Raw genomic sequence first — 27955 nt, forward strand, 5'->3', positions numbered from 1 at the left:
ACTGAATTTTCCCATTGAATTTAATTGCTCAATGGGCTGAAATGTGGAAAATGCTTGTGTAGTTCTCGCAAGTCACACGCATGGTCCGTGTGTAATCCGCTTTTTTCTCGTACCCATAGACTTTCATTGGCGAGTCTCGGCCGTAATACATTGTAAATCACAGCATGCCGCGCTTTCTCTTGCAGGAATAATACTGCCGAGAAAAAAAACAGATGTTATGAGCTGCCCCATAGATTAACATTGGTCCGAGTGCTGTGCGATTTTTTTCTCGCATAGCACTCGTCCGTATTTCTCTCTAGTGTGACTCCGGCCTAAGAGAGAAAATGATGGTAGGTTAATAAGTAAATATATAAAACTTTAACGCCTTGCCAGCATCCACTATACATGTGCACCACAAGGTGGGAGGGTTTATGGAACGGGCTCACGAGCAGCGACAATTCCTGCCTCTACCAGTCTCGGGTGGAGCCGACCTGAAGGCCAACAATACCTGCAAACAGACAGCACCATTGAAACCCACCCTGTAGAGACCGTGAGTTGCTGTATATAGTACGAGTGATCAGATGATCGCAGGTTCACGTCCCTTAACAAATGCACTACAAGAAAAAAATAATCATTTCACCTGGACAATCATGATGCCAGGTCATTTTGACCACACAAACTACGTTGTAAGAACAGTTCCACAAAAAAATGATACTAGAATTGCATATGTTTTCGCAATATAACAACACGTGGATTATTTTTCTGAGTATTGCAGTACACAATGTGGTAAAATGACTGGCGTTATTGAAAAATACAGCTGGTCCCACAAAAAACAAGTCATCATACGCATGTATCAACAAAAACATAGAAAGCTATGGCTCTTATCCTCATACACATGGCTCCGCTCCATACACCTCATACACACGGGCGGATCCGCTCCATACACCTCGTACACACACGGCTCTGCTCTGTGCACACATGGCTCCGCTCTGTGCACATCGTACACACACAGCTCCGCTCCGTACTCCTCATACACTCACGGCTCTGCTCCGCACACACGCGACTCTACTCCGTACACGCGGCTCCGCTTCGTACACCTTGTACACACACGGCTCTGCTCTGTACACCTCGTACACACGCGGCTCCGCTCCATACACTTCGTACATGCGGCTCCGCTCCATAAACCATGTACACACACAACTCCGCTCGGTCCACCAAGTAAACACGGCTCTGCTCCGTCCACCTCATACACATGCGGTTCCGATCCATACACCTCATACAGGCGCAGCTCCGTTCCATACACCTCGTATACACACGGCTCTGCTCCGTACACCTCGTACACACGTGGCTCCGCTCCGTACATCTCGTACACACACAGCTCTGCTCCGTACACCTTGTATATACACAACTCTGCTGTGTGCATATCGTACACACACGGCTCTGTTCCGTACACCTCGTATACACATGGCTTCCCTCTGTGCACATCGTACACACACGAAACCGCTCCGTACTCCTCATACACTCACAGCTCCGCTCCGTACTCCTCATACAATCACGGCTCCGCTCCGTACTCCTCATACACTCACAGCTCCGCTCCGTACACATCGTACACACACTGCTCTGCTCCGTACACCTCGTACACACGCGGCTCTGCTCCGTAAACCTCGTACACACACGGCTCCTCTCCGTACACCTCGTACACACACGGCTCCGCTCCGTACACCCCGTACACACACAGCTCCGCTCCGTACACCTCGTACACACACTGCTCCGCTCCGTACACCTCGTACACACACAGCCCTGCTCCGTACACCTCATACACACACGGCTCTGCTCCGTAAACCTCGTACACACACGGCTCCTCTCCGTACACCTCGTACACACACGGCTCCTCTCCGTACACCTCGTACACACACGGCTCCTCTCCGTACACCTCGTACACACACGGCGCTGCTCCGTACACCTCGTACACAGATGACTCTGCTCCATACACCTCGTACACACACGGCTCTGCTCCGTACACCTCGTACACACACGGCTCCGCTCCGTACACCTCATACACACACGGCTCTGCTACATCCACCCTGTAAACCCCTCCTGACCCCACACATAATCTTCCCCTCATCCAGCACCATGACAACCAGCACCGCAGAGTCCTGCATACACTGAGGCCCCTGATCATGTGACCCCTGACTCCTCCCCTCCTGTGACCTCATCACAGGTCCTGTGCACAGAACAGCCATATATGTGGTGTGCGGCTCTGCAGGTGGAGGTAGGTGCTGGAGATTCCCCATTACTGGGCGGGGGGCAGTAACCCCTTCAGTGCTGAGACTATTTTGGTGCTTTTCTGTTGTCACTTTATAAAAATAAACGTTTTGTTCCTTTCCCTCTGATAGATACCACCCAACTATGATGGACAGCAAACATATAAATTGAATTGCTGACATTCGCCATTCTTGGCTCCCCCAGTGCCATCATCTCCCCCACAGATTATCCCAGAAGTAGAACTGTTTATCTTGTTAGACAATGTGGCTGTTTTTTCAGCTTTTTCTTTTTTCGATTAAAATCCATAAGACATCTCCCCCCCCCCACCCCCCATACACTCACACAGAACATGAAGGAGAAAGAGCTGACAATCTAAACCCCTTTTTGAGGTAGAACTACATGTTTAACATAGGTAGGAGGTGAAAAAACTCTTTAAAACACCAAGTGAAGCTAGGACCCCCTTGTGCGAACAGGATATCAGGATGGTGGGAAGGTGTGTCCCACAGCCTGTCAGGGTGGTGGGAGAGCAGGGTCTCCAGTCTGTCAGGGTGCTGGGAAGGTGCCTCCCTCAGCCTGTCAGAGTGGCAGTCCATCGTGGTGGTGGGAAAGTTGGGTTCGTAGCTTGTCAGACAAATGGGAGACAACCTACCTACCCTCTGTCACCTGCAGCCAGAGATCCCAGAACACAGGTAATGCACTGCCTTCTGGACCCTCTTCATCCAGCGGGATAACAGGACTTATTACTGACTCAGAACAGGTCCCAGAGGGTTCCTATCAGGTTTGGGTCTTAGCGTCATTTCTGGCTACCTCTAGCGAGGAGTCACCAACCTGTCTTGCGGCACTAAGTGACCCCTAGAAGAAGCCCATCTCCAAATCCAAGAAAGGAGAGGGCACTGTAGGGTTCAGGAAGGGTGTGCCTTAAGGTGGGCTTGGGGAACGATCTGTAAATCAGTCGCCAATGCCACTTTAAAATACGTAAGGCATCTCCAGGGTGATGGCATTCACTCCCCTTTATCACACAGAACATCAAGAAGAAGCAGCTTACAATCTAAAATTCTTTGTGGAGAAACAGGGTCAGTGGGTGCTCTCATCTGCTGGCCCGGCTGTCTTTAGCAAGACTGCATGGACCAGGGCTCATGCCCTTTATCTCCCGGCGGGCAATACACTACACAGACAACACAGGGTTAAGGTAAATAGTGTGGCAATACTTTATTGAACCACAACACACAATAGCAAACAGAACAATCTCAGCAATTACACCAAGATGGTGCACATTACAGGGCCTCACCCTTCCGCTGACTCGCCAAGATAATGGTAGATGTTACGTCAGAGCTCCCAGGGTCGCTACTCCATCTGTGGTGTGCACGCAGAGAGGAGGTAACGACAAGCGTAGGGAGATATCCGAGAGCAGTCCTGTGTTCTGGCAGCCGGATCCGAGGTACCCTCAGCTGAGATCCTGAAGAAAGTCCGGTTCTTAGTTCTGTGTTACTTCAGCCCTAACGATGTGATCTCTGAGTCTTTTTATACCCAAGGAATGAAAACTATTTTTAGAATTACCAAGTGTCCTTCATTCCAACATCAAGATAAGGCAAACAGTGGTGATGAGATCAAGTAGCACTACTTGACCATTCAATCTATTTGCACAGTCTTTCCCTCTCTGCTTTAGAAGTCACCAAGCTGGTTCCAGAATTCAATGCACAATTAGCATATCAGCACACATCAATAAACAGAGACAAACACACACACTATGTACAAGTCTCTATTACAGACTTACACAGTATGTTAAATGGTATATCAGCTTGCAAGTCTGTCTTGAACCACCAGACATAAACACTTAGATCAACAAGCCAATATACAGATGAAAAGTCAGTTCTTATTGGTTTGCAAAAACATAGTTGTCTGGGTAATTAAGATATACTCTGGTTTCTTCACATTCTTTTTGAAGTAGAGCCGCATGTGTTATAGCTGTTTTCGTTCTGACCAATGTCAGCTGACAGATCACCTGTGAGACCAAATTGTGGAGTTACGCCCGTCATTTTACAAGCGCGCCTGGAGACAAAAAGACACCTCACACATATCCTGTGAGCAAGTCACTTTTATCTGATGTAATGCAGCAAGAGGCAATATTTTATACCATTTACAACAAATGCATTTCAATGTAAGTCATGTAGCCCCCACCATCACCCAGGGTCATACTTTATTTACCATAACCCAGAACATGTTGTGACTGACTATTAAGAACATACATTGATAAGAAGTATGGTCTCCTTGAAAGGAGACCATCAGACTACTGCGTCAACAGATTCTAGTAATTCTAACAATTAAAGGCAAAAGGCACTTAAAGGCAAACTATTAACCCTTCTATATCAATTTCCCCCTTTTGTAAATGGTATAACCTCTGCTACGGGGTCAGCTGATGTCAACAAAGGAGCTACTGTCTCATGGGTCTAGTACCCACAAGGGGACTTCCTACCTGCTTCGCCCATCCACCCTCAGTGTGGACACTCGCCTCCCCCGTCAGCAGTGGCTACACGGGGCCTATGATACACTACAGAAGGTTCAGCCTTAGATTTTTTTTCTACACCTACATTATTCCATAGCTTAGGTAATATATATATTAGCGCTTTTACGGCTACATAAAACAATAAGCAAAGCAACAAAATTTGCATACAAGTCTGTAAAATACCAAAAATAATCCATCCCGCTAGGCCGCTAAGCCAATTGGCTGGATTTAAAAAGGAGTCTCTATATTGTATTAGTCTCATTAAGAGCCTTAAGGAACCAAGAAAATCTGAGTTCAAGTCTCACTGTGCATGCTGTGGGGTGCTAATACCTTCCTTGGCTCCTGGGGTAAGGCTAAGTACAGCATAGTCCTTGCAGATACTGGGCTGTGTGCACAGATCCAACAGTCCAGCAGTTTTTGTCCTTCCGCGTCTTTTATAAGAAAAGCAAGATGTTGAATAAGTTTGTTTATCCAGTGTCTCTGTAAGGTGCAAAAACCCTACCACTGCCAGACGGTAATTAGGACAACAGTCATTCTGCTGGTGAAAAGATCTTTTTGCAGTGACTGGCATGGATCCAGGTGGGCTTTCCCTCAAGTTTCCCTGAGGTGAATGTGGTCAGCTGGACTTTAAAACGGGCCGTCAAACCGTGGGTCTAGGCTCCTTCTCACGTGTCTGTGTCTGACCACCAATTACCTGGATTCAGCTGATGTACGTCTGCACTGGCATTAGTATCTGGAATGGATGAAAACACCTGTTTATGCACCACATTAAGTCTTTCCTGCAAGGCCTGGACATGGGCTGTCATAGCACCGTGTTGCCTTTGTAGCACCTGTGGGAAGTACAGACCAGCCTTTGGCAAACTAGTAAACAGGACTTCAAAAGGACACAAGCCTGTCTTTCTATTTGGAGGGTGTCTGACTGACAAGAGTGCAAGAGACAAGCACTCTACCCCGCTCTTTCCTGTGTCTGCCGTGGCCTTTGATTTTTCAGTTTAAGTGTCCCGTTTGGTCTCTCCACTTTCCCACTACTTTGTGGTCTATATGGTGCATGTTATGCTTGCTGTACTCCCAGGACCTGCATGACTTCCCTCATTATTTCTCCCGTGAAGTGTGAACCCCTATCGCTCTCTATGGTTTCTAGGACACCATACCTGCAGATCAGTTCTTTCATCAGTTTGTCTGCAGTCGCTTTAGTATTTGTACATTTTACCAAATAGGCTTCCAGCCAACCAGAGAAGAGATCTACACATACTAGGACATTTTCCACACACTCCTACCTTGGGTAGCTGTATGTAGCCAGTCTGCAGTCTCTGAAACGGGTAGAGAGGCCCGGGTGTCGCTTTCTTAGGGATTTTTACTGTTTTTCCTGGGTTGTGCTGTGCACAGATGAGGCATGACTGTACGAGCTTTGCGGCTGCGTAACTGAAACCAGGAGCGATCCAGAAGGCATCTTGTGTTGCTTGCGCCATGATTGGGAGCAGGGATCTTGGTATATACGATTTATCCTTATTCTCCCATACTCTTTCTGAGTTCAGCTCAGCTCCCATTCTCTCCCAGTGTTCCTTCTCTGTTTGGGCAGCTGGAGGGATTTCAGGACATCTAGGCTCAGTGTGGCTGGAATACTCTGACTCCCCGCCACCGTCCACTGCTCCCTAGGCCGCCTTGCTGCTACTTTAGCAGCCTCGTCCGCCCTTTTGTTGCCCTCTACCTCCACAGAGTCACCGTCCGTGTGTGCTTTTGCCTTGCCAACCTGGACTGATAACATCAATGCCTCCACTAATTGTTTCACCGGCTCTTCATTTTTAATGGGCTTACCAGCTGATGTAAGAAACGCTCTGCTTCTCCAGATAGGGCAATAATCATGGGATATTCCCCATACACAATTTGAATCTGTGTAACTGTTAGCGACTTTACCTGCAGCAGCTCTACACGCCTCAGTGAGTGCCTTCAACTCTGCCTCCTGCACCGACATGTGAGGAGGGAGTGGTTCAGCTCGGATTACCTCATGTGAGGATACTACTGCATATCCAATGTAGAGTCGCCCATTCTGGTGGTATCTGGAGCCATCTACAAAAATAAAAAACCTCAAAATATGCATTAGGAACAGGTTTTTTCTTCCCACGAACATATATAAAACCCACTGTCTCCTGACTCATCAGTTCCTATGCAGTCATGTTCGTGTGTCATGTCAACGTCATGTCATGTTCTCTTTCCCACCTGCCAATGCTGTCACCAATTCCCCCTTTTCTGAATCCACAGGCAGATGAGTGGCTGGATTCAGAACATTATGTCTTTTGAGGGTGACGTATTCAGGAATTAGTATTAGAGCACATTCAAGTCTGATCTGTCTCTCCTTAGGCAGGTGTTTTGGTTGAACTTGTACGAGTATGGCATTAATGTCACGTGGGGAACAAATTGTCAAAAAGAAAAAGTCAGTGTGATTTCACATGCCTTTCAGTAATACAGCAGCTCTTACAGCACAGACTCATGTAGGAGACCCTCTAATCACTGGCTCTAATTGTGCTAAGTAGTAAGCTATTGGTCTCTGTTTCTTTCCATGTTGTAGTGTCAGTACTGCGGTAGCATGTCCACCCTGCTCTGTGCAAAATAAGAAAAATGGCTGATCATAGTTTGGAATGTCTGACACAATGAGCAGCTTGAGAGAGTGGAAGGAGTCAATTGCTTCCTGAGTGAGATTGTAGGGTTCTGATGGCAAACAGTCATAGAGTGGGTGCATCATTTGTGAAGCAGACCTTATCCAAGGCCTACAGTAGGTCACCAAACCTAGAAAAGTGCGTAGATGCTGGTGTGACCTGGGTAAAGAAAGATTTGTATTGCCTGTTTTCTGTCTTCAGTCAGGTGTCTTGTACCTTCACCAATACAATGTCCTAAAAATGTCACCTTTTGTTTGCAATCACGTGAGACTCTGCAACCCTTTTCTGCCAAAAAACACAGCAAGGGAACTGTAGTTTCCTTGCAGGACGTCTGGTCCGGGCAGCAGAGCAAGAGGTCATCCACGTACTGTAATAGTACAATCTGTGGATGAGGTGGTTGCCACTGCTCAAGAGCCCCTGCCATCGCTGTTGAATAGATGGTTGGGGAGTTATTTCCCCCTTTGTGGGAGGACCGTCCAACAGTATTGTTTACCTTCGTGAGTGAAAGACAAAAGATACTGACAGTCAGAGTGCAGTGTACCACAGAGAAGAATGCATTTGCCAAATCAATAACTGTGAAACATTTTGATGTCGCTGGGATTTGTGACAGTAAGGTGTGTGGGTTAGGGACAATTAAGGTCATACTCTCTGTAACCTCATTAATAGCCCTTAAGTCATGAACTATTCTGTAAGCACTAGGGGAACCCTTGGGTCCTTTTTTTCTTACTGGGATACAAAGGGGTGTTGCAGGGGGAATATCTCTGCACTAGAACCCCTGCCTTAACATACTCTTTAATATCCCTGCTCAGGGCCATTGATTTGAATAGACTTAAGGGGTATTGCCTTAACCAAGAGGAGTAGTTCCTTCTTTTAATTTATCATGACAGGGGGAATGGGCAGCCGACCCATATCAGATTTTCCCCTTGCCCAAACGGTGTCTGGTACCTGACTCTTTTCCCTGTCCTCAGACATTCTGGTGTCAGGTGTTACTTTTGCTACTCTTGCCATATACACCATTTCTGCCATATTACTCAAGTGTTTATATAAGTCACACATTAATGTCCAAATATTTATACCCGTATTTGATTGGGTAGAGTACCCCTTAAAAAAACTAAATTTGATTCACAAAATGTTACCAAAAGAAAATTATATATATGAATATATATATATATATATATAATTACGAAAGATACTGCGTCATAAAACGGGGGAGCACAATGCCATAGGCCACAGCAAAGCACAAGCTTATTCTAAGAAAGTAGCAGCCCTATATAAATCCATAACTAACAGTTCCAAATACAAAAAGAACGGATTTGAAAAATACCAAATATCAATGCCAGTTGCTTGCGATAAGGTATAAGAAGTGGAAAAGACGAATAAACAGTGACTATGGTTTGAGCCAATATAATGAATGGCTAAAAAACTATATATCATATGAAGACAACCTAGAAATACATGGTAACTCTACCATCTTGTGTAAGGAAACTACTAAACTGGTAAATTAATGGAATTAAGTGTAACTATAATAGAGCATGATTTACCTGTGGTATAATGTGCACGTGGAAGACCCTGGCGTCCCTCTGCCACAAGTGTTTATATGAAAAGGGGACTTGTGACTGTAATACCCTCAGGAGAGCACTGTATAGTGGCCTAGACAGCACTCAACTCTGCTCCCAGCAAATTCATAGGGGTATTGTCACTAACAATAAGTTTGTAAGCACCTCTTGACTGTCTCGTGACTCTAGTCTTTTCTTGTTTAGTCATAGGGGCTTCAGTCGCTTGTCCCCCTACCCTCACGTATTCCACAGTTTCGTCAGTAATCATGTCTGGCAGTATCAAGTCTTTGTGTACTAGTCCCAGCTGCCCCAGTGTCGGTCAAGAATTCTGTCTATTTCCCTCCCAGCATTGGTATGGTGGTCATCAAGGCAGGACCAGGTCTGGAGGGGACAAGAACAGGGCACACATTTGTCGCTGGGTTGTCAGTTTCCTAGTCTGAAGGTGAAGGAGGTGGAAGATTGGTCTAAGTGTCCATTTTCTCCACAATTCCAGCACTTCACTGTTTCTAAGTCCTTAGGTCCCTTACTACGTCTCTACTGTTTTCCTTGTGCTCCAGCATACATAACACATCGTCTTATTGTCCTAGTTTCTTCAACTCCTGAGCAACCTTCAGGAGGTCTTTGGATCTACATTTCTCCATTTAGGTCTGGCTGTCTGTACTGCGTCTCGTAAGCCTTTTGTCATACCGTCAATGAATGTACCGTATATACTCGAGTATAAGCCGAGATTTTCAGCCCAAATTTTTGGGCTGAAAGTGCCCCTCTCGGCTTATACTCGAGTCACGGTAGCGGTGGGGTCGGCGGGTGAGGGGGAGAGGGCGCTGAGGTATACTTACCTAGTCCCAGCGATCCTCGCGCTGTCCCTGCCTTCCTCCCCGTCTTCTGTGCTGCAGCTTCTTCCCCTCTTCAGCGGTCACGTGGGACCGCTCATTACAGAAATGAATAGGCGGCTCCACCTCCCATAGGGGTGGAGCCGCCTATTCATTTCTCTAATCAGCGGTGCCGGTGACCGCTGACAGGAAGAGGCTGCAGCACAGAAGACGGGGAGGAAGGCAGGGACAGCGCGAGGATCGCTGGGACTAGGTGAGTATGTTATATTCACCTGTCCACGTTCCAGCCGCCGGGCGCCGCTCCATCTTCCCGGCGCCTCCATCTTCCCGGCGTCTGCGCTCTGACTGTTCAGGTCAGAGGGCGCGATGACGCATATAGTGTGCGCAGCTCCCTCTGCCTGATCAGTCAGAGCGGGGAGACGCCGGAACGAGACGCTGGGAGCTGCAATCAAGAGAGGTGAGTATGTGGTTTTTTTTTTTATTGCAGCAGCAGCTGCCATGGCACAGATTTATGTGCAGCATCTATGGGGCACAATGAACGCTGCAGAGCACTATATGGGGCATCTGTGCAGCATCTATGGGGCACAATGAACGCTGCAGAACAATATATGGGGCATCTGTGCACCATCTATGGGGCAATATGAACGGTGCAGAGCACTATGGGGCATCTGTGCAGCATCTATGGGGCACAATGAACGCTGCAGAGCAATATATGGGGCATCTGTGCAGCATCTATGGGGCAATATGAACGGTGCAGAGCACTATGGGGCATCTGTGCAGCATCTATGGGGCACAATGAACGCTGCAGAGCACTATATGGGGCATCTGTGCAGCATCTATGGGGCACAATGAACTCTGCAGAGCACTATATGGGGCATCTGTGCAGCATCTATGGGGCACAATGAACGCTGCAGAGCACTATATGGGGCATCTGTGCAGCATCTATGGGGCACAATGAACGCTGCAGAGCACTATATGGGGCATCTGTGCAGCATCTATGGGGCACAATGAACGCTGCAGAGCACTATATGGGGCATCTGTGCAGCATCTATGGGGCACAATGAACGCTGCAGAGCACTATATGGGGCATCTGTGCAGCATCTATGGGGCACAATGAACGCTGCAGAGCACTATATGGGGCATCTGTGCAGCATCTATGGGGCAATATGAACGGTGCAGAGCACTATGGGGCATCTGTGCAGCATCTATGGGGCAATATGAACGGTGCAGAGCACTGTATGGGGCACAGATATTGGGCAAAAATGAACGGTGCAGAGCATATATGGGGCACAGATATGGGGCAATATGAACGGTGCAGAGCACTATATGGCACAGCTATGGGGAAATAATGATCTATTTTTATTTTTGAAATTCACCGGTAAATGCTGCATTTCCACCCTAGGCTTATACTCGAGTCAATAAGTTTTCCCAGTTTTTTGTGGCAAAATTAGGGGGGTCGGCTTATACTCGGGTCGGCTTATACTCGAGTATATACGATATTTACAAATATTTTAACATCGAGTGGGTTTACTGGACTGTACCCCATGTCTGCCCATTTCAGCTGTAACCGTCCAGAGTACATCTCTACACTCTCTCCTTTTGTCACTTCTGTAAAAGTCTTAATTTGTGTCCTAGTACGTCACCTGCTTTTGTGCTCACCAACTCTCTAGGTCTGCTCAGGTGCACTTATACGTCCATCATATTGTCTTTGTCTGTTACATGGGAAAGGTTTGTTCTCAGGGTCAGCCAATTATTTTAGCGTAGCTAGCTAGTCAGAGGGCTTCCAGGGATAATACTCCTGTATCTGTCTTACACTACCTGATGTGGTTGGTTCTCTGGTGGTGGGGGTGACTAGATGACCAGTTGGGGGTGACATGACATGCTGGTCTACAGCTCCTTCCCAAAAGGATTACTGTCAGCTTACTCCCAAAAGTTAATGTCCCCACTACCCACTAGCCACAATCCTGTGTCAGCTTCTTATGTCACTACATGTGATCTTGTCTGGACAGGATTCAGTGTAATTCACTTAGGTTGGATTGCAGCACAGATCATACAAGTATTTCTCCAGTCTGGGTTTGTCTGACCGCAATGTTTACAAGTCCATCTGTCTTGTCTTGGTCTCTGGTTATACAAAGGTATAACGGTAACAGTAATGTGTCAGTCATAGTCGGACTTTTAAGCATCAAAACATTCATAATACACCTTACTTCCGTCCTGCTGCACTCTCTCAGATGCCATTTATTCACATGCTATTTTCCTCCTTTGTCTGTGCCTTTTTGAACATCCAAACATCCATCCACTCACTGGCATTTTTGCCTGTTTCAATATTGGTCTCACATCTTTCACTGCTTCCTTTTTCCAATCTGTACAGCGGTTTTTGGATCCCATTGGAGGCCCTGACTGCACACAGAATAAGTTGCCCATGGCTTCAACTTATCCGCTCAGACAACTCAGCTCTAAAAATGCCCTTTTTAGTGTGCCTTGCCTTAAATCAGGGTTGCAACACGTGACAAGTCAGAGCGAGTGTCAAGGTTTAGCGGGCAGGTTACACCACCTACCACCCGGTAGACCTAAAGGATTCTAGCGGGCAGGTTAAACCACCTACCACCCGGTAGATCAGCTGGCTAGCACAGCTCCATGGAACGGCAAGGTTACACCACCTATTTGCCGTAGGCTGACTGTAGCAGGTTACACCACCTACTAAATCAGCCGTGCAGTTGGCTACCTCCTCAGTTGATCCTCAATTTGCTATATATCAATCACTCAACTTGAAGCAGGTGAATCTTTTACCAATCTTTCAATCACTTACAAATTTCCTCTAAAATAGGCACAATTCTTTCACTTTCAAATTCCAACTTGAACTTATGATATTTCTTTCTACTTCAATACATACAGTACTATTGCTTTAAACACAAATCTCTCAGCGTGTACTGAACCAAGGACAGAATATGCACAGCGCCATATTCTTCAGCGCAGTTGCATGGCCCCCCTTTCTCTGGCCGGCAGCACAGAGAGGAGAAATAACAAACAATTCGCGCAGGGGTTCGCCCCTCCCATCAGGTATAAACATAGATAAGAGCTTGTCTTACACACAGAAACAGAATGCAGCAGTTTTCAGACTTACCGTATTTTTCGCTTTGTAAGACGCTCCGGATTATAAGACGCACCCCAAATTTTGAGGAGAAAAATAGGAAAAAACTATTTTTTAATAAATTGGTGGGGCGTCTTATAATCCATGCGTCTTATTACTTACCAGGGGTTGTGGTTGTGGTGGATCAGGGTCCCAGGCTCGTTGCCGGAGGCAGGAGTGGAGCATTGCTGCAGGCTGGGATGAGGGGGTCTGCAGGGGGCTCCTGTGCTGCAGGGGGGCTCCTGTGCTGCAGCCTGGGATGAGGGGTCTGCAGGGGGCTCCTTTGCTGCAGGCTGGGATGAGGGGTCTGCAGGGGGCTCCTGTGCTGTAGGGCTGTCTCCGGTGCTGCGGGGGGCTCTGGCGACATTTTGTGAAAGACCAGAGCCCCCCGGCAGTTCTTCCATGCGTTCCAGTATGACTAATTCCGGGAAAATGGCCGCCGGAATCTCGAGAGATGAGATCTCAGCGCTGAAATCTCATCTCCCGAGATTCCGGCGGCCATTTTCCCGGAGTCAGTCATACTGGAACGCATGGAAGAACTGCCGGGGGGCTCTGGTCTTTCACAAAATGTCGCCAGAGCCCCCCGCAGCACTGGAGCCTTCAGCATCACCCGGGGCAGCAGCGGACAACCCCGGCAGTGGCGGCGGACGACAGCGGCGGCAGGCGGTAGCGGCGGCGGACACCCCCTCCTCCCAGCCTGTAATGGTAAGCGGTATATCCGCTTTGTTAGACGCACCCACATTTCCCCCCCAAATTTGGGGGAAATAAAGTGCGTCTTACAAAGCGGAAAATACGGTAATCTCTACAAAACATTCATCCTCTTGGAATTAAAAACAGTTTCTCTATACAGGCAGATCACTGCACAACTTGAATCAGCTGATTCTGACCGCGTCCGGCCAAAACACATATAGAAACCTATCCAATGTCAAACCATATATATAACACGGGTTTCACTGAATCTCAGATGTAAATTAAATGTACATTAAAAATATCCACAACTCATTCATCCTGGACAATCAACAACAGTTAGATAAATAATGATAAGTAATGATCACTCATACATACATGCTCATTCAGGGATTGTTGTTTCTTTTCCATTCACTTGTCAGTTGATTTTTACAAGAAGAAAATCCCTTATCTCAATCACTCCACCTAATTCAGCTCAAACTGCGTTGAATAATGTCTTCTGTCACATACAGAGGACCACACCTAACGGAACCCCTCATCAATCAGGGATTTATGTTTATTCCTTATACTCATTTACTCACCTGTCATCTCATTCAGAGTTCTCATAGACATACATATGTACAAGGTTCACACAGCCTGCCTATTTTGCACTTTGGAATTAACACAATTCTATATAACAAAAACTGCAGCAGTGTCCACTGACACTCTGAAAGCACTTTAAGGCCAAACAACAAAAACCACGGCCCTAATACAAAATACAGCTTCATATAATGTACTGCTAATCCAAAATGACCAAAATAACAACACTGCACAGAGTCTATCCCAGCTCTGTACTTCACACTTACACAAATACACAACCAATTAGGATACGGACAAATAATACAGATAAAAATTATCACCATTATTACTCTATTATTCAAATCTCATACGGACATAAACAGACAAAACACAAAACTCACTGGTGATGTGAATTCTTTGAACCGTGTTCGCAGCCTTTTACCCAGAGGTATGGAGAGATCCAGATGAGAGATTGCAAGTGCAAAACAGGTTTGTAAGAATAAATTTCTCACCTTGCTGCAGCTGGTGTTTTGCATGTCCAATTTCTCAGAAAGGTCCCCCATACGGATTCCGAATAGGCTGGATACACGGCCCCGGTCGGGCGCCAAAACTGTCGTAGCTGTTTTCGTTCTGACCAATGTCAGCTGACAGATCACCAGTGAGACCAAATTGTGGAGTTACGCCCGTCATTTTACAAGCGCGCTTGGAGACAAAAAGACACCTCACACATATCCTGTGAGCAAGTCACTTTTATCTGATGTAATGCAGCAAGAGGCAATATTTTAAATTTATACCATTTACAACAAATGCATTTCAATGTAAGTCATGTAGCCCCCACCATCACCCAGGGTCATACTTTATTTACCATAACCCAGAACATGTTTGACTAACTATTAAGAACATACATTGGTAAGAAGTATGGTCTCCTTGAAAGGAGACCATCAGACTACTGCGTCAAGAGATTCTAGTAATTCTAACAATTAAAGGCAAAAGGCACTTAAAGGCAAACTATTAACCCTTCTATATCACATGTTTAACAGAAGAAATGAGAGGACATTATGTGTAGCCAGGAGGTGAGAAACACTCATTAAATCACCCAGTGAAGCTATGACCCCTTGTGTGAACAGGTAATTAAGCTGGTATATTTGCTGGAAGTAGACATGAAGTCTGGGATTAAAAAAAGGCAAAGAGATACCCTTTTGCAAGAGCCAGCTTGTTTGGAACAAAAAACTGCTTCAGACACTTAGGCACTGGTGGAAAGTTATGAATAATGGGATTTGTATTGATCCGATATTGATGGGACGTACATTTTGAACTTCAAGATTAGCAGGGGAAGGATATGCATATTTTGTCACTGTTAGACATGCATATAAACCCCAATTTAATAGTGGCCAGATAGCGGGCAACAGCCATGCCATGTTTCCTGTCCATGAAAAGGTAAAATCACAATAAAAAATATGACCTCAATATTGAACGCCTGTAGTCTTCATGAGCAAAGATGTCGTGCTTCGTGAATGTTGGGAATTTCATAATTTTCTAATATGGAAGCCACATTCGATGACCAGCCCTGTTATGAATGTAGAAAAGCCGCGGAGACACCATCACGTATTTCTCAACGCAAGCAATAAATAGCCAGGTCTTTCACTGGGAAGGAACAACCACGGGAAGGGCAGCATCCAAAAAGGAAAACCACCTATGCCAAAACATGGTATCCATCCACAGACAGCTGTTTCGGGGTATTTGCCCCTCATCAGTATGGAGTAGGAAACTGGCTATTAGGAGCAGTGTTTATAGTCCTTTTACTAGGCACTGCTCCTAATAGCCAGTTTCCTACGCCACACTGATGAGGGGCAAATAGCCCGAAACAGCTGTCTGTGGATGGATACCATGTTTTGGCATAGGTGGTTTTCCTTTTTGGATGCTGCCCTTCCCGTGGTTGTTTCTTCCCGGTGAAAGACCTGGCTATTTATTGCTTGCGTTGAGAAACACGTGATGGTGTCTCCGTGGCTTTTCTACATGCATTTGCATATTTCCCATAAGAGATGGGGGCAGTGTTCTGGATCACTGCTGTAACAACTCTGCTGGCATCACGGCATGGCCTCTCATCTCTCACACTCTCTTACCCACTGCTCCGGGTCATGTTGCGGTTTCTGTTTTTATCCAGCGCCATATTCTGTGCCTCTGCCCTCTGCATGCTTCATGGTTGTGTGTATAGGGGGGTGGCGCCTGAACTCTCTTGTTCTTATAGGTATCAGGTGCATCTGTCTAATCTGTTCCTGACCAATTACCAAGAGGCCTCCAGTATATAGTGCAGCTCCACCCTGTGGACTGGGCCTGTGCAATGTGTTAGCTCAGTTTGTTTCTTGCTTCTGAGTTTGCCAGGTCTTGCTCTGTGTTACTCCCTCTCTGGAGGCTTTTCTCTGTGCTATTGCCTTGATCTTATTGTCCGCCCTCCAGGTGGCAGAATATCCTGGTCCCTGTGTCTTTGTCCTTGTGTCTTGTTCCATTGCCTTGTCTGTACTTTGTATTATCTCGGTCTCCTTGTTTGTGGCTTCCTTCCCTGCTGTGTCTTTCCTTGTGTTGTCTGCTTCTGCTCCGCACTCTTGCGGCTCTGCCTGCTCTGTAGCTTTGTGGCTTGATCTCTACTCCGCACTCCTGCGGTTCTGCTCCATTCTACTCTGCTCCGCTCCCATTGCTGCAGTAATCTTTTGCTGCAGCTTCTCTCCGCAATCCTTGCGGTTCCACTCTGCTTAGCTTCAACAGTATCTATTGCTGCAGCTCCTCTCCGCAATCCTTGCGGTTCCACTCTGCTTAGCTTCAGCGGTATCTCTTGCTGCAGCTCCTCCCCACATTCCTTGTGGCTCCGCTCTGCTTAGCTTTTGTTGCTACGCTATCTCTTGCTGCTCTTCCGCTCCTATCTGCAGTCTTGCACTTCTCTTCCTGTGTGAACAGGTCCCAACCTGTTCCTTCATGCTCCTTTCCTTCTGGCTTGTTTCCGTACCTGCACCTCCTGTGTGAACAGGTCCCTACCTGTTCCTTCATATTTCATATCCGTTCCTGCACCTCCAGTGTGAACAGGTCCTTACCTGTTCCTCCAAACTACATATCTGTACCTGCACCTCCTTTGTGAACAGGCCCCTACCTGTTCCTTCATATACCACATCAACCAGTCCTGTGTTTCCTGCCGTCCTAGCCAGTCCTGTGTTTCCTGCGGTCCTAGCCAGTCTTATATTTCCTGCCGTCCTAGCCAGTCCTGTGTTTCCTGCCATCCTAGCCAGTCCTGTGTTTCCTGCCGTCCTAGCCAGTCCTGTGTTTCCTGCCGTCCTAGCCAGTCCTGTGTTTCCTGCCGTCCTAGCCAGTCCTGTGTTTCCTGCCGTCCTTGCCAGTCCTGTGTTTCCTGCCATGTCTCTGCCAGCCCTGTGTTCTCTGCCGTGTCTCTGCCAGCCCTGTGTTCTCTGCCGTGCCAGCCTACTCGTCTGAGTTCCAGCCGTGGTCTTCTGCCAGTCCTGCCTGATGCCCGCACCAATCCTGGTGTGCCTGTGTCCCAAGTGGGATCAGCAGCCACAGCCAGACACCACCCTGGAGTAGCACCTGGCAGCTGCCTGCTGCACAAGCCTGACCTCACCATCAGAGGCTCCAGTGAAAACCCAGGCAGCTGTCATAGTCACGCCCCTTCCAGGGTAGTCTGGTTTGTGGCACAGTGGGGCCACAAACCCCCGAGCTCACACCCACCAGACAGGGCGTGAGCGTGACAACTGCGATGAGAAACACGTGATGGTGTCTCCGTGGTGTTGGATGTTTTGATCTCCCCGAGGTCATTCATCCTTATGTTTATAGTCCTTTTACTAGGCACTGTTCCTAACAGCCAGTTTCCTACTCCACACTGATGAGGGGCAAATACTCTAAACAGCTGTCTGTGGATGGATACCATGTTTTGGCATAGGTGGTTTTCCTTTTTGGATGCTGCCCTTCCCGTGGTTGTTCCTTCCCGGTGAAAGACCTGACTATTTATTGCTTGCATTGAGAAACACGTGATGGTGTCTCCGCGGCTTTTCTACGTGCATTTGCATATTTCCCATAAGGGATGGGGGCAGTGTTCTGGATCTCTGCGTTGAAAAACACGTGATGGTGTCTCCGTGGTGTTGGATGTTTTGATCTCCCCGAGGTCATTCATCCTTATGTTTACAGCCCTGTTATGAGTCATCAAGAGGTGGAGTGTGAGTGTAATTTAGGTGCTGATAAAAAAGGCAGATTATGATCTGTGTTCAATACAGGGAGAGATACATACTGTATCTGTGTTGGCATGATCCACGTTTCACTGGACGTTTCCCGATCAAAGTCCATCACCTTTGCTAAGATCTGAAACATCTCTGTGACCAGCATTTAGTAAGTTTCGTTTATTAATACTTTTTATTTTATGTAATTGTTTATGCTGTATAGTTTTGTCCTCTTTGTAAAATCGTTTATTTAATTTTTTTTTATAAATACTGCCTATCTTTATAGATTAAATATAAAATGTAATCTGTGTCTTTTGTTCTGTAAACTGCACCCTTAAACCCCTTCAAGCCCTTTTTCGTTTTTGCGTTTTCATTTTTCCCTTCCCTCCTTCCCAAAGCCATAACTTTTTTATTTTTCCGTCAATATGGTCATGTGGGGGCTTATTTTTTGTGGGACGAGTTGTACTTTTGAATGACACCATTGGTTTTACCATGTCTTTTACTAGAAAACGGGAAAAAAATTCCAAGTGTAGTGAAATTGCAAAAAAAGTGCAATCCCACACTGGTTTTTTGTTTGGCTTTTTTGCTAGGTTCATTAAATGGTAAAACTAACCTGCCATTTTGATTCTCTAGGTCATTACGAGTTCATAGACATCTAACATGTCTAGGTTATTTTTTATCCAAGTGGTGAAAAAAAATTCCAAACTTTGCTTAAAAAGAAAAAAAGAAAAAAAAAAGTGCCATTTTCCGATACCCGAAGCGTCTCCATTTTTCGAGATCTGGGGTCAAGTGAGGGCTCATTTTTTGTGTGCCGAGCTGACGTTTTTAATGATACCATTTCGGTGCAGATACGTTCTTTTGATCGCCCGTTATTGCATCTTAATGCAATGTCGAGGCGACCAAAAAAAGTAATTCTGGCGTTTCGGATTTTTTCTCGCTACGCTGTTTAGCGATCAGGTTAATGCTTTTTTTTATTGATAGATCGGGCGATTCTGAACGCGGCAATACCAAATACGTGTAGGTTTGTTTTTTTTTTTTAATTGTTTTATTTAGGATGGGGCGAAAGGGGGGTGATTTAAACTTTTATATTTTTTATATTTTTTTCATATTTTTAAACATTTTTTTTTTACTTGTGCCATGCTTCAATAGCCTCCATGGGAGGCTAGAAGCTGGCATAGCCTGATCGGCTCTGCTACATAGCAGCGATCATCAGATCGCTGCTATGTAGGAGAAATGCAGGTGTGCTGTGAGCGCCGACCACAGGGGGGCGCTCACAGCAGGCCTGCATCAGTAACCATAGAGGTCTCAAGGACCTCTATGGTTACCTTCCTGATGCATCGCCGACCCCCGATCACGTGACGGGGGTCGGCGATGACATCATTACCGGCCGCCCGGCCGGAAGCGCCGGTTAAATGCCGCTGTCTGCGTTTGACAGCGGCATTTAACAGGTTGATAGCGGCGGGTGAATAGCGATTACACCCGCCGCTATTGCGCGCACATGTCAGCTGTACAAAACAGCTGACATGTTGCGACTTTGATGTGTGCTCACCGCCGGAGCCCACATCAAAGGGGGAGACACGACATGCGCCGTACTATTACTGCGGATGTCTTGAAAGGGTTAAAGCCATACGCTACCTGTCGGGTGTCCATTCTGCCTCTATAAACGATTGGTGGTGGCAGCTGTGGAAACCCGGGGGGTTGGCGGGCGCCCCGATCTGCTAGCCGAAACCGCATAGACTAGGGATCGTCCCACCACTCATCCGCTCTCCCTTTAACGTGGGCAAAATGCTACTCAGACCACACAGGGCGAGGGTAAAACGGTGTGGCAATACTTTATTGAACCACAAAACAGGCAGATAACACATAGAACAGTCCCAGAAAAATACCAAAAGATGGTGCACATTAAAGAGTCTCACCCTTCCGCTGACTCACCGGAATAAGAGCAGCAGTGACTTCACAGCTTCCAGGGTTGACTACCCCACCTGTGGCACACACACAGAGAGGAGGTATCAACAGGTGTAGGAAGATGAAAGTCCATTCAGGTACAAGGCCAGTTGACCCGAGGGTCACAGCCTGGTTTCTACAAACATATCCATAAGTACCAGGTGACCTGATGGTCCCAACCTGGTTTCTCCAAACATCTCCTTAGGTGCCAGGTGACCGGATGGTCCCATCCTGGTTTCTCCAAATGAATCCATGGGTTCCAGGTGACTGACTTGGGTTTCACAAACGTATCCATAGTTTCAGCAATGGTCCATGGAGCAGATCTGTATTCTCCCAACTGGAGCTGAAGTCCCCTAGGTTGGCATCCTTTAGAATGATAAATCTATGTCCCTCGTGTTGGAGCCATGGTGTATTTGCTGTTGTCCTGTCTCTGGTCCTTTGGATGTTTGAATATCTTGGCTGAATCTCTGGCTTGCTCACTCTCAGAGAGACATATGACTTCTTTTTATGTTTAACAAGTGTCCTTCAATCCAGCAACACAGATAAGGAGAAGAATGGTGATGACCTACTCGCATTGTTTGATTATGTAATCTATTTGCATAGATTTTCCTCCTCTGTTTGGAATGCCAACAAACTATCTGGCCTAGACAATTTGTAATTAGCATATCAGTAAACATTACTAGTCATCAAGCATAAGAGCTCATATGTTATGTCAAATGTCAACTTACAACTCAGTATTACAAGCTTACACAACAAAAGTCTGTTTTCTTGACCAACCAGAAATAAACACATACATTCAAAAGTCAACATATAGATAACAGTCTATTCTTTCTGGCTTGCTAAAAATACTCGTCTGGTTAATTAAGATGCAACGCTGTTCTCCACAGCAGCTAATAATGTTTCATGGGTTATTGTAGAGCTGGAATTGACTGTTCCAGGATATATATTCCATGCATTGGAATCGGAAGTGTATATGCTATACTCTGTCTGTTAGTTCTGCAGTAACCGACCTATTAGTGGAAACAGCCTGCGTCCTGCTCAATTAATCGTCGATCAATTGCATAATTGTCCTGACAATAGGGGCAACAGAGGGCTATTTGTGACAAAAAAAGGTAACTGCGGGGCGACTCAGCATTACTCCCCCCTCACGGATGTGATCTTTGAAAGCTATCCTTAAAATGTGTTCGACAACCCTCATTAGTGCGATCATACAACATACAAGTCTCTGATTGCTCCGGTGATGCACCGTTCTACTGTAGTGTCATATATTATCCCTGCCTGTCAGTGTAACACTACTGATGGTTTGTAGTATCCAAAATGATTATTTGAGTAAAAAAAAAAGAATGTAACATTTGTTAACAATGATTCCAGTAATGTAATGTAGTCAGTGACGGACTTCGGCGAAACATGTTTACAGAGCTGAAGAATAATCCTCATCATGAAGTATCTATTTCTCACGTGTAATGAATATCTCCTGCAGTATTGCTAATGCCAATTCCAGCGTCGGTAAATGAGATGAGAATTAGCTTTATGGAAGATGAGTCTATGAGAAATGTATTCAGGTGCCAACTCCGAGGAAGAAACTGCTTATTGTGTGGGGCCTAAAATATAGGTTTCATCAGTAGATGAAAAAAAAATAAAGCAGAATGCCATAAAACAATAAAAATAGTAATATATGAATGATCCTCCCCTTAATTGTTTGAGTCCTGCACCAGTCTTGTCAGCCCCGATGAACATGTGTCCTCTACAGCAGTGACTAACACTTATGTCCCAGTCCATACAAGACAATGGAATATAACTTATCCACGTTCTATCTCCTGATATGTTCCCCTTATTATCTCCAATAATTGCATTATTTACACTGGATTATTTATGATGTCTTCTTCCCATTCAGGTTGCTATAATATCAGATCCTCTCAGTGGAGATCTATTAAAGAGAAATTTCCTGATAAAACTTTCAAGGATGAATAGAGACAGGGACAAGATAGCAGAGAGGATATTACACCTCACCCTAGAGATCCTCTTCCGGCTTACTGGAGAGGTGAGAGATTCTGATGACCTTACATTACATCATTCTTATCTATGGTAATAACAGATGGACAGAACTGGAGAGGTGAGGACTCTGGAAATGTCTGTAGTGAGATTTATTAATGTGTCTCTCTATAACCAGGATTACACTGTAGTGAAGAAGACCTCTAGTGAGCGATGTCAGGACCCTATGTTTGAGGGATGGGGAAGATCCCTGAGCCCAATCATGGGGCCTCCACCTCACACCCTGATATATGAAGACATCAATGACCAGAAGATCCTAGAACTCACCTACAAGATGATTGAGCTGCTGACTGGAGAGGTGACAGTGCTGGGAATGCTGGGACATTACACAGTAATGCTATGATGTGATCAGGGGATGACGGTATCATTGTATGTGTCAGGTTCCTATAAGGTGTCAGGACGTCACCATCTATTTCTCCTTGGAGGAGTGGGAGTATTTAGAAGGACACAAAGATCTGTACGAGGACGTGATGATGGAGGTTTCTCAGCCCCTCATATCACCAGGTAATTGTTAGGACTAAATACATAATTATCTGTATGCGAAGAATTAATTCAGTATCTGTATGTATTTCCTCTAGTTCTAACCAGTAAGAGGACAACAGCAGCGAGATGTTCCCGTCGTCTTCTTCCAGACAACAATAAACAAGAAAATCTAAGTGTTTCTGTAGATCATCAGGTAGGTGGTGAGAAGATATCATGAGATATTAGAGCTGATCATAGATGTGAGTTCTCCATCTGTCTGTGACTTTTACAATATTTATTTCAGGGTGAACATCTGACCATTATTGATACTACAGAGACATATGTGAAGGGTGATGAGCAGTGTAAAGAGGAGATTCCTGCAGATAAATGCCCAGGTGAGTAGTAACTACTAAATAGAAGTCACAGATCTTTCTCAATCACTAGCTTTGGCTGCTATTTTGGAGTTTTAATCTCATCATATCACAATTAAGTGGTGACAATTTTTCCAGTAGACTATATCATTCTCTTCTACTCAAATTGTCCCATTATATTGGAAGCCGTTTTGTTAGAGTAAGACTTGTACTGTCCAGAGGTTTTAGCCTCACAGAATCTAAACTACTGTATGTACTCGTATAAGCCGAGGCACCTAATTTTGCCACAAAAAAAACTGGGAAAACTTATTGACTCGAGTATAATCTGGGTATGCATTGTCCCCTCATCCCCATCCTTCTCTGCATGGCTCCTTATTTCGATACTTGTCTGCATGGCTTCTTATTTCCCTCCTTGCATGCATGGCTCTTTATTCCCATTTTTGCATGCATGGCTCTTTATTCCCATTTTTGCATGCATGGCTCCTTATTCCCATCCTTGAATCGATGGCTCCTTATTTCCATCCTTGTCTGCATGGCTCCTTATTCCCATCCTTGCATGCATGGCTCCTTATTCCCATCCTTGAATTGATGGCTCCTTATTCCCATCCTTGTCTGCATGGCTCCTTATTCCCATCCTTGTCTGTGTGGCTCCTTATTCCCATCCTTGTCTGTATGGCTCCTTATCCCTATCCTTGCATACATGGTTCCTCATCCCTATCTTTGCATGTGTGGCCCCATGAGAAAAGCATTAAAAAAAGTCATACTTACCTCCCCTGCGCGCCCTCGCAGCATTTTGTTCTGATGCCTGCAGCTCCTGCGGCCGATCGATCACATGTCCCCACTTATTAAGGGAATAAATATTCACCTCTCTCCACGCCTATGGGAGTGGAGAGAGGTGAATATTCATTACCTTGATGAGCTGGCACCCGTGATAGCCTGGCAGCTGTTGGAAGCCGGCGGCGGCAGCTGTAACTGTGCGCGCTATAAGAGAAATGAATATTCATTGCCAGTGCGGTGAATAGTAATTTTGTTTTATTAGTGGACACAGGCTTTAGCCGCAGCAGCCTCCTGTGACCTGCTGCTCTGCTGCTCCCCCTTTCCCCGCCGTCTTCTGGGGCAATGACCTTTGTATAAGCTGGGGGGGTGGGGTGTTTTCAGCACAAAAAAGTGCTGAAAAACTCGGCCTATACACGAGTATATACGGTAATCACTGGAATTAGAAGATGCTGGCACTTATGTAAACTGCACAGCAAAATCACTGCATATGTAGAATGTGCTGAAAATGTGTAAAATCATTAGAAGAATAATATCTGTATGGTGGGCCTCTAAGAGAAAGCGGAGAGTAAGGATGCTGTCGCCTTCCTAGAATCCTGATATCTTATAGGATGAATCTACTTTCTCTCCCTTCTGTGCTGCTGAATGTGCTCGTAAAGTCATTAAAGGGAACCTGTCACCCCTCAGGCGTTTGTAACTAAAAAAGCCACCTTGTGCAGCACTAATGCTGAATTCTGACAAGGTGGCTCTTTAGTTACAAACGCCTGCACACGCTGAAATAAACCCTTTATAAAATTTGCCCCCACATACCCTGAATCCGTCTGGGAGGCGGGACTTTCCTTTCTAATGAGACGCAGCACAGCTGTCACTCCTGGCTTGTGCGCGCCGGGCGCCGCCTCCTCTTCCTGCATTATCGTTCCAGGCATCTGCTCTGTACGTTTTTTTTCCGGGCATGCGCAGTTGCGCTGCCCTTCGTATGCTGCAGAGTGAAAATTGAAAATATGCTATTTAAGTGCCCAATACCAAATGCCATACTTGTGCTTCTAGTGTCACAGACACTGTAAAGTGAGTTCATCCACCAACAGAAATGCCATGTGGACAATAACTGTGGTTTAGGCACTCTGCAAGGCTCAGAAGTGGGGAGATCATTTGGCTTTTGGAGTACAAATTTTGCTGGATCGGTTTATGGCAGACATGTTGCTTATTAAGCCTTTGACTTGCTAGTAATGAAAAAGCTTTTTATTTTTCCATGGACAGATGAGGGGCCTGAGTGGGGGCTTGTTTTTATCAGTATCATTTTGGGCTACATTTTTATTGGCTATAGTTCACATTTTTGGGAGGCAGAAAGAACAAAGAGTTTTGAACATCATGCTCTACTGGTACTTGCTCTGAGGTCTACTGTGAGATTGTGAACTCTTTTTGTCTTTGTGGATACATGAAATTTGCTATAAAACTTGAAAATTTTATGAATATTTTATGCAAAAATGTAAAAATATAATTTTTATAGATATTTAATTTGTATTCAAAAATAGTTCTTGATTTTATTCTTGGCAGATGACTGTGTCATGAGATCAAATGGATGTCTGAAATCTTCAATTTTTAAATCCGATGACCTTGATATCACACAAGAAATTAATGACATCTATGACACTATTCCAAATATATCATCATCCCCTCACAACAAAGATCTATCATCTGATCCTTTTAAACAGGTCCTATCTTCTGATTCATCACAGACGGTAAAGAGCAATACAAGTCAAAAAAGAGGTACTGAAAATCAAAATGCTCTTACTGGAAAGAAGCGATTTTCCTGTACAAAATACGGAAAAAGTTTTTCACTCAAAAAGTCTTTTGTTATGCACAAAACACAGGACAACAATATGTGTAGTTCAGAATGTGGGAAATCTTTTAACTGTAATTCGGACCTTCCTATTTTTGATGGAATTTTGATGAGAGTAAAGACATATTCATGTTCAGAATGTGGGAATTGTTTTACACAGAAATCAAGTCTTGTTAGACATCAGAGAACTCACACAGGGGAGAAGCCATTTTCATGTTCAGAATGTGGGAAATGTTTTGCAGATAAGACACATCTTTTTAGACATCTAAGAACTCACACAGAGGAAAAGCCATTTTCATGTTCAGAATGTGAAAAATGTTTTAGAGATAAATCAAATCTTGTTGCACATCAAAGAACTCACACAGAGGAGAAGCCATATTCATGTTCTCAATGTTGGAAATATTTTAATAAGAAAACAAATCTTGTTAGGCACCAGAGAACTCACACTGGGGAAAGGTCGGTTTCATGTACAGAATGTGGGAAATGTTTTAGAGATAAATCAAATCTTGTTGCACACCAAAGAATTCACACAGGGGAGAAGCCTTTTACATGTTCAGAATGTGAGAAATGTTTTACAGAAAAAGCAGGTCTTGTTGTACATCAGAGAACTCACACAGGGGAGAAGCCATTTATATGTTCAGAATGTGGGAAAAGATTTAAGAAGAAATCAATTTTAGTTAAACATCTTAGAACTCATACAGGGGAGAAGCCATTTTCATGTTCTGAATGTGGGAAAGGTTTTACACAGAAATCAAATTGTCTTAAACATCAAAAATCTCACACAGGAAAGAAGACATGATCATATCTAGAAGATGATTTTTTTTTTTTCCTTTTAAATCATATTTTGAGGACCATCAAAAGGACTCACACAGGGAATAATAACATTCTAGTGGACAGATTGTACAAGACAATATATAACAGACAATAGAAGGATAAGTAAATGTGAAATGGAAAATATTTTAGGTTTAACATAAAAAATTAAAAGCACAGTATATTCAGTTACAATTATACAAAAAGGCAATAAAAAGCAATTTTCAATGTGCACCGAATATTTCACAATCTTATATATATACGCCATGTGGACAAAAGTATTGCAACGCATCTTTTTTTATTTCCAAAAATATAATTTATGAATGTTTCTTTCTTGCTCGTAATGCCCAATCTCAGTGATGTATCATTAATTACAGTTTCTTTAAAGGAGTTTGTCAGGACTTTTACTTTTTTTTGTGAAGCTAAGAAGTAGCAGGCAGGTAGTAGCTACAGTTGTGGCCAAAAGTATTGACACCCCTGCAATTCTGTCAGATAATACTCAGTTTCTTCCTGAAAATGATTGCAAACACAAATTCTTTGGTATTATTATCTTCATTTAATTTGTCTTAAATGAAAAAACGCAAAAAGAAGAAAAACATTAGACTTGAACAAAGAAGACCCAGGAAAACATACTCAGATGGGAGGTAAGAACATTTCTAAAACAATCCACAGCGAGGAGATTGGAACAAAACAAAATCCTCTAAACTGCATGCTCGCAAATGCCAGAAGCCTGACAAACAAGATGGAAGAAGTAGAAGCAGAAATATCTACAGGTAACTTTGACATAGTGGGAATAACCGAGACATGGTTAGATGAAAGCTATGAATGGGCAGTTAACTTACAGGGTTACAGTCTGTTTAGAAATGATCGTAAAAATCGGAGAGGAGGAGGGGTTTGTCTCTATGTAAAGTCTTGTCTAAAGTCCACTTTAAGGGAGGATATTAGCGAAGGAAATGAGGATGTCGAGTCCATATGGGTCGAAATTCATGGAGGGAAAAATGGTAACAAAATTCTCATTGGGGTCTGTTACAAACCCCCAAATATAACAGAAACCATGGAAAGTCTACTTCTAAAGCAGATAGATGAAGCTGCAACCCATAATGAGGTCCTGGTTATGGGGGACTTTAACTACCCGGATATTAACTGGGAAACAGAAACCTGTGAAACCCATAAAGGCAACAGGTTTCTGCTAATAACCAAGAAAAATTATCTTTCACAATTGGTGCAGAATCCAACCAGAGGAGCAGCACTTTTAGACCTAATACTATCTAATAGACCTGACAGAATAACAAATCTGCAGGTGGTTGGGCATCTAGGAAATAG

The 27955-nt window shown here is 44.8% G+C and overlaps 1 protein-coding gene across 1 annotated transcript; it reads left to right on the top strand.

Moving 5' to 3' along the window:
• The first annotated feature begins 2202 nt into the window (after positions 1-2202).
• LOC138663820 (oocyte zinc finger protein XlCOF22-like) lies at positions 2203-27016 on the top strand. Its single transcript, XM_069750162.1, has 7 exons — positions 2203-2251; positions 22218-22364; positions 22494-22673; positions 22756-22879; positions 22954-23051; positions 23142-23232; positions 25537-27016. The coding sequence occupies exons 1-7, from the start codon at positions 2225-2227 to the stop codon at positions 26619-26621; spliced, it is 1752 nt and encodes a 583-aa protein (XP_069606263.1). The 5' UTR covers positions 2203-2224; the 3' UTR covers positions 26622-27016.
• The last annotated feature ends 939 nt before the right edge of the window (positions 27017-27955 follow it).

The sequence above is a fragment of the Ranitomeya imitator genome, chromosome 2 (genome assembly GCF_032444005.1).
Source record: "Ranitomeya imitator isolate aRanImi1 chromosome 2, aRanImi1.pri, whole genome shotgun sequence".
In the NCBI taxonomy this organism is placed as follows: domain Eukaryota; kingdom Metazoa; phylum Chordata; class Amphibia; order Anura; family Dendrobatidae; genus Ranitomeya; species Ranitomeya imitator.

Coding starts and splice junctions, on each gene's coding strand:
- LOC138663820 (XM_069750162.1), top strand. CDS start 2,225: ATGTGGTGTGCGGCTCTGCAGGTGGAG. Junction 2,252..22,217: donor GTGCGGCTCTGCAGGTGGAG/GTAGGTGCTGGA, acceptor CTTCCCATTCAG/GTTGCTATAATATCAGATCC. Junction 22,674..22,755: donor TTGAGCTGCTGACTGGAGAG/GTGACAGTGCTG, acceptor TGTATGTGTCAG/GTTCCTATAAGGTGTCAGGA.